Source organism: Chiloscyllium plagiosum, unplaced genomic scaffold (genome assembly GCF_037043375.1).
Source record: "Chiloscyllium plagiosum isolate Xiang-an unplaced genomic scaffold, Cpla_swu_hap1 HiC_scaffold_8, whole genome shotgun sequence".
Lineage (NCBI taxonomy): Eukaryota > Metazoa > Chordata > Chondrichthyes > Orectolobiformes > Hemiscylliidae > Chiloscyllium > Chiloscyllium plagiosum.
In genome coordinates this window covers 98,343,441-98,349,411 of record NW_028270146.1, presented here as the reverse complement: position 1 = coordinate 98,349,411, position 5,971 = coordinate 98,343,441, and the positions used below count along the sequence as shown (strand labels likewise).

At 44.7% G+C, this 5,971-nt stretch overlaps 1 protein-coding gene across 1 annotated transcript; it reads right to left on the bottom strand.

Annotated features, from left to right (window-relative positions):
* Positions 1 to 1,519: 1,519 nt before the first annotated feature.
* LOC122554018 (EEF1A lysine methyltransferase 3-like) lies at positions 1,520 to 5,170 on the bottom strand. Its single transcript, XM_043698504.1, has 3 exons — positions 5,012 to 5,170; positions 3,691 to 3,802; positions 1,520 to 1,920 (listed from the first exon to the last, which is right to left on the bottom strand). Exons 1-3 carry the CDS (start codon positions 5,168 to 5,170, stop codon positions 1,520 to 1,522), a joined length of 672 nt encoding a protein of 223 aa, XP_043554439.1.
* Between the last annotated feature and the right edge of the window lie 801 nt (positions 5,171 to 5,971).

Below are 5,971 nucleotides of genomic sequence, written 5' to 3'. Positions count from 1 at the left end.
TATAAGGTCACCCCTCAGCTTCCGACATTCCAGGGAAAACAGCTCCAGCCTATGCAGCCTCTCCCTATAGCTCAAATCCTCCAACCCTGGCAACATACTTGTAATTTTTTTCTGAACCCTTTCAAGGTTCACAATATCTTTCCAATAGGAAGGAGACCAAAATTGCATACACTATTCCAAAAGTGGCATAACCAATGTCCTGTACAGCTGCAATATGACCTCGCAACTCCTATGCTCAATAGTCTGACCAATAAAGGAAAACATAGCAAACAACTTCTTCACTATCCTATCTACCTGCGACTCCACTTTCAAGAGCTATGAACCCGTATTCCAAGGTCTCTTTGTTCAGCAACACTCCCCAGAACCTTACCATTAAGTGTGTAAGTCCTGTTAAGATTTGCTTTCCCAAAATGCAGCACCTTGCATTTATCTAGATTAAGCCCCATCCACAGTCCATTGGTTCATCTGATCAAGATACCGTTATAATCTGAGGTAACCTTCTTGGTTCCACTACACCTCCAATTTTGATGTAATCTTCAAACTTACTAACTATATCTCTTAAGCTCACATCCAAATCATTTATATAAATTATGAAAAGTAGTGGACCCACAGGTGGCACTCCACTGGTCACAGACCTCCAGTCTGAAAAAGAACCCTCCACCACCACCCTCTGTCTTCTACCTTTGAGCCAGTTCTCTATCCAAATGGCTAATTATCCCTGTATTCCATGCAATCTAACTTTGCTAACCAGTCTCCCTTGGGGAACCTTGTCCAACGCATGACTGAAGTCCATAGAGATCACATCTACCACACTTCACTCATCAATCCTCTTTGTTACTTCTTCAAAAAACTCAATCAAGTTTGTGAGACAGGATTTCCCAAGTACAAGTGCATATGGTTGATATATCTGAAAAGATTTGCTACCTGGGAAGTCAGGATACATGGCAGAAAGGGACACAATGGTTTAGGCATAATCACAAACTGAGTATTGACTATTTCTGCAGACTTTTCAAAAGGCAGTGGTAGGTGGATGGAAAAGAACTGGCGCTTTAATGAAGAAATTGACATGTCAATTACACTAATAAAGATGAATTTATGCATCATTTGTATCACTGCTAAGAAGCATGTCTACACTGACACATATCAGCATTAATGAAAAGGCTGGATTCTAGATGAATTTTTTTGAAGATTGAGACAAATAAATTCCATGCTAGGAAGAAATAATACTGGATTGTATTTATAGTTATCATTACATGCATTTGAATATACACTTGTTTTTAGTGGGGATTTAAAATGCATATAGTTTTACGGTGGAATTGAAATAGTACAACTTTTTTTATTTACCATATATGGTACAGTATAATACACATTACTAAATTAGTCAAGAATTGTTACAAAAATATTTATAAGCAAGCATTAAAAGTTAAGTGGTGGAGCAATAAAGACTGGAGAACATTGACGGGGGTCCTTTCAAACTGGGCAGTATGTTCAGCACCCAGTAGTTTTCAGTCTTTGGGAATCAATCCTCAAGAGGTGTACTAAGTTTGCTCAGTTTGCACACAATGACGCTTTTCGTCTGTAAACTTTCAACCACCTGGCAGTTAAAATATCGAGGCAAGAGTTTTTCGTGGAAGTAGGTAGAATCATTACTCTTTCGTATTTCAGTAGCGAGGTAAATCGTGGTCCCTTGCCTGGCGAGATAGCGAAATGTTTCTAACAATGCCGGGTAGGAAACTGAGCTGTAAACAATATCCGAACCGAGTATGATGTCGTAGGCAGTCGGAAATTTAGTTTGGTCTTCACCCCACGTCAGGGCACGAACTTTCACACGATGTTGGCAGGCAGCGGGAATATTGATAGAGACATTGTTTTCAATTTGCTTCAGGATGTTTGGTTTATCTGTCATGGTTACATCTCCACCTGAAAAGAAAAATATAGATTCCCTTAAATGGTTTGCCATCGATTACTGCTTCTACGTTGCGATAAGGAAGCAAAAGGCGACACTCTAAAAGGAATTATCACTAAATAATGCCCACCTGCAGTGCCAGGTAGTTTTATGCCTTGTTATTTTACCTGGTGCTGATAGCTTGTATTTACAGGGCAAACTCTCATTTTGCATCCTATCCCTCGTGAAGACAACAACCGTTATGTAGTCCTAGTAAAGCCCCACATGTTTGCAGATCTCTCTATGTTAGTCTATGCTTGATCATCAACAAAGCGATAGAAGGAGTCATTAAACTAGAATTACAGAGGAATCAGCAGGTCGTTGACAAATAAGTTCTGGTTCTGCCAAGGACACTCAGCTCCTGCCATCATTGCAGCGTTGGTCCAAACAAGGGCAATAGAACTGAATTCCAGAGGAACAGTGATGGTGACTTTGACATCAAGGCAGCATTACGTTGGCATTAAAGAACCCAAACAAAAACTGAGTCAACGGGAATAGGGGGAAAACCTTCTATTGCATGAAGTCACACCTGGCTCAAAGTTGGAGTTATTAGTGTTCAAGGACATCACTGGGGAAGCTCCTTACAGCAATGTCGTCGGCCCAAAAGCTTCAGCTGGTTCGTCAACGACTGAAACTTCATGGGCTTGAAAGTTGAAATGATTCCCTGTGCAAGTTTGCTGTTTGACCTGGTGGAAATTTTCGGCGCCTCCTATCATTGTTGCAGCGCCTGCGGTCTTTTATGCATTTACGTTAATATTTACCTCAATTTACCTGAAGTGCATGCAAATGTTTTACCAGTGAAAGCCACATTTACTTCCAAGCCTGAGTGACGCTATCTATTCATAGGCCTAAGTGGAAGCATGTCTCTTGCGTTGACAGTCTCAAAGACAGACAGGTGCAGCATGTCACAACTTCACTCACATGAAACAAACGAATAACTACCGACAAGAAATTAGCCGGGTCATGTGACAAAAAGATCTAACAGCATGATACATAGATACGACCAGCACGACCACTTCCGGTGAATGTAGAATCATCCAGGCTGCTATCTGTGGTCAAACATCCCTGAACCATCAACTACGCTCTTCCCTCAGCCAACACCAGTGAGTTCGCGATAACTTAGCGACAAGTGCAGGAAACCTGTCCGCAAAAGTGGGACAAAACCCGCAGATGTGTCTGTGGAGATGCTTAGGGAGTCCCCAAGGACTGCAGCAAGGCGAGATAAATGCAAAACGCCCCTGCTTCCAGAAATCTTCACACCGGCAGGCAGTGAAAGGGTCTGCTTGCCGTCTACTTGAAGCTGGTGCTCTGATTTGGGTGGTGGGATTAATGTTAGGTTAGCTTGCTTTGTGCAGAGTCAGCAGATCATTTCCAGCGGTGAAAACGGGGAATTCCCTATGGACATGTCATACAGGAAAGGTTTCATGGCTGAAAATCTGACTTTAAATTCTAAGATTTTCAGCAGAGGCAAAGCAGTCATCTCAATACATGTTTACCAATGACAAGGGAGTTTAACCAGTATCATATCTCAGTCATCTATGAGTGTTAGAATGGTCACACTGCCCAGCAGATACAACAGTGTCATTGTGGTCCCGATTAGCGTCTGATATTAACAAGGCTTTTGCCCGAAACGTCGATTTTCCTGCTCCTCGGATGCTGCCTGGCCTACTGTGCTTTTCCAGCACCACTCTAATCTTGAGTTTGATATTAACAGTCGTGCGGTTCAGAGCATTTCTGCCACTTACCGAGTAAAGTCGCTAAAATCCCTACGATTCCGGTCCCCGATCCCAGCTCAATCACCTTCTTGCCAGTGAAGCTGATCTTCTCCTTCTGAAAGTACTGGCACAGGGCAACACCCTGAAAATGTGGAACACGTGCCTTAGAAGCGAAACGCACGGTTGTTCATCGTCACTTAAACAACACCAGGCTCCCTTCCATCGCCAACCGAGGAGGGGAAGGAAGACTCACAGGGTCAAACCTCAAATGTACGCGTGCCCCAGTGCTGCTGATTCAGCACCTTCCAGGAGCAAGGGTGAATCTCCACCCGCTCCGGCCCTGTCCCTTCCCCCGCATCACCATCCCCTGCCACCACTCCCAAAGCCCCAAAGTAACAAATGGGGTTGTGGCACCGAGCGTCAAAAAAGTGAAAGACACCAGCCCTGGGTGGTCCTTGCAGCTTGAAATCCTTCTTTAAATATCAACCAATGAATCTTCCCCTGATGTGAACCCCGCCAGAAGGATAGGGTCCACTTCATGGGAGGGGAGTGGGGTTTGGGGCGGGGAATTGCAAGACCAACGTGTAAAACACACCCCTTCGATAGGAACAAGGGCAGATTATTTACCTAGTTTCACACAGCTCCTGAGTGAACCCGGGATTCCTGTCACAGACACACACCGCGCTGCCTGGATAGGATGTGGAAACGCACGGCCCAATTAAACTATCGTCGTACAGTACGGTTACGGACCCTTCGGCCCAACTGGTCCATGCCAACCCAGTTTCCTAACCTAAACAAGTCTCATTTTCCTGCATTTTCCCCATATCCCTGCACCTTTACGGATTCATGCACCTGTCTAAATGCCCTTTAAACATTGCTATTGTACTCGCTTCTATGAGTTCCTCTAGAAACTCTTTCCATTTACGCAAGAAAAAAGTTGCCCTCTCAGGCCCCTTTCAAATTTTCCCCCTCTCATTTTAAACTTATGCCCTCTAGATTCCCGTAGCCTAGGCAAAAGGACTTGGCCTTTTCCATACCTCCCACCCCTCATGACTTTATAAACCTCGGTAAGGTCACCCCTCAGCATCCAACGCTCCAGGGGTAAAAAGAGAGTTCCAGCCTATGCAGACTCTGCTTATTACTCAAACCCTCCAGTCCCGGTAACGACTGTGGTGTGGACAAAAATGGGACAGATTGCTGATGTATCTTCCAAATCCGGGCGGTTATTTCAGACAAGGAAGAGCGGCTGAAAGCCTCCACAAACTGCCCAGCAACATTGCAAGAGATGCTGACACTCAAGACGTGACACAGAGGAGGCTCTGTCTGCATTTTAATTTTCCCTTTGACTTACAGCTTCCCAGACATAAGCAGAAAAGCCGAGGTTAGCATTGATGAATCGAGAGATTCTGAGGTTGTATCCGCAGAACTCGTATTTATTCTCATATACGATGGAAATTGACGCGCCAGCTTCGTCTCTCGCCACATCGTCCACTCTCCAGGCGTAAGTCATGTTCTTTTTTTCCCCCCCAAAAAAAAATTCCTCTGGAATTCTTTTGCCCCTTCGGGAACGGCGGCGGGATTCTGTCCGGCAGCAGGAGTGGAGATTTCTGGTCGCGGATGAGTTTGCATTTATATAGCCCCACTGTAGTTCCCCAGAAGTCTTCACAGCCAATGAAACGCAGTCACTCCCGCTGTCCGGGCAATTGTTGCAGACAAGCTTCCTCGAGCAACATGGCTAACTGAACATGAGTCACCGGTGAGGATGGAGGGAAGAGCATTGGGATGGCTCAGCGACGTTTCACAATCAATAGTGGCCCGGATCGGTTTTACAGTCACCGGGAAGCGGTGGCGGCAGTCAGCAGAATTTTTTTTTGTGGGGGGGGGGGGGGGTCTAGATTAGAGTGGTGCTGGAAAAGCACAGCAGGTCTGGCAGCATCCAAGGAGCAGGAAATATTTTTGGAGCCCGTTTTTACCTAGCAGAATTGTATTGATCAGTCTGTTGAATCTTTTGGAGATGCTGGTGTTGGACGGGGGTGGACAAAGTTAAAAATCACACAACACCAGGTTATAGTCCAACAGTTTTAATTGGAAGCACTAGCTTTCGGAGCGCTGCTCCTTCATCTAGTGCTTCCAATTAAACCTGTTGGACTATAACCTGGTGTTGTGTGATTTTTAACTTTGTGCAGGTTCAACTGGATTCTTTGTTGTTAACGATTATCTCAACACTCTGATCACAAATAAAAACGCAAGAAAGGGACGTCATATGAAACATGAAGAGAGTCCAGCTGTTAGGAAAAGATGGGAGAGGAAT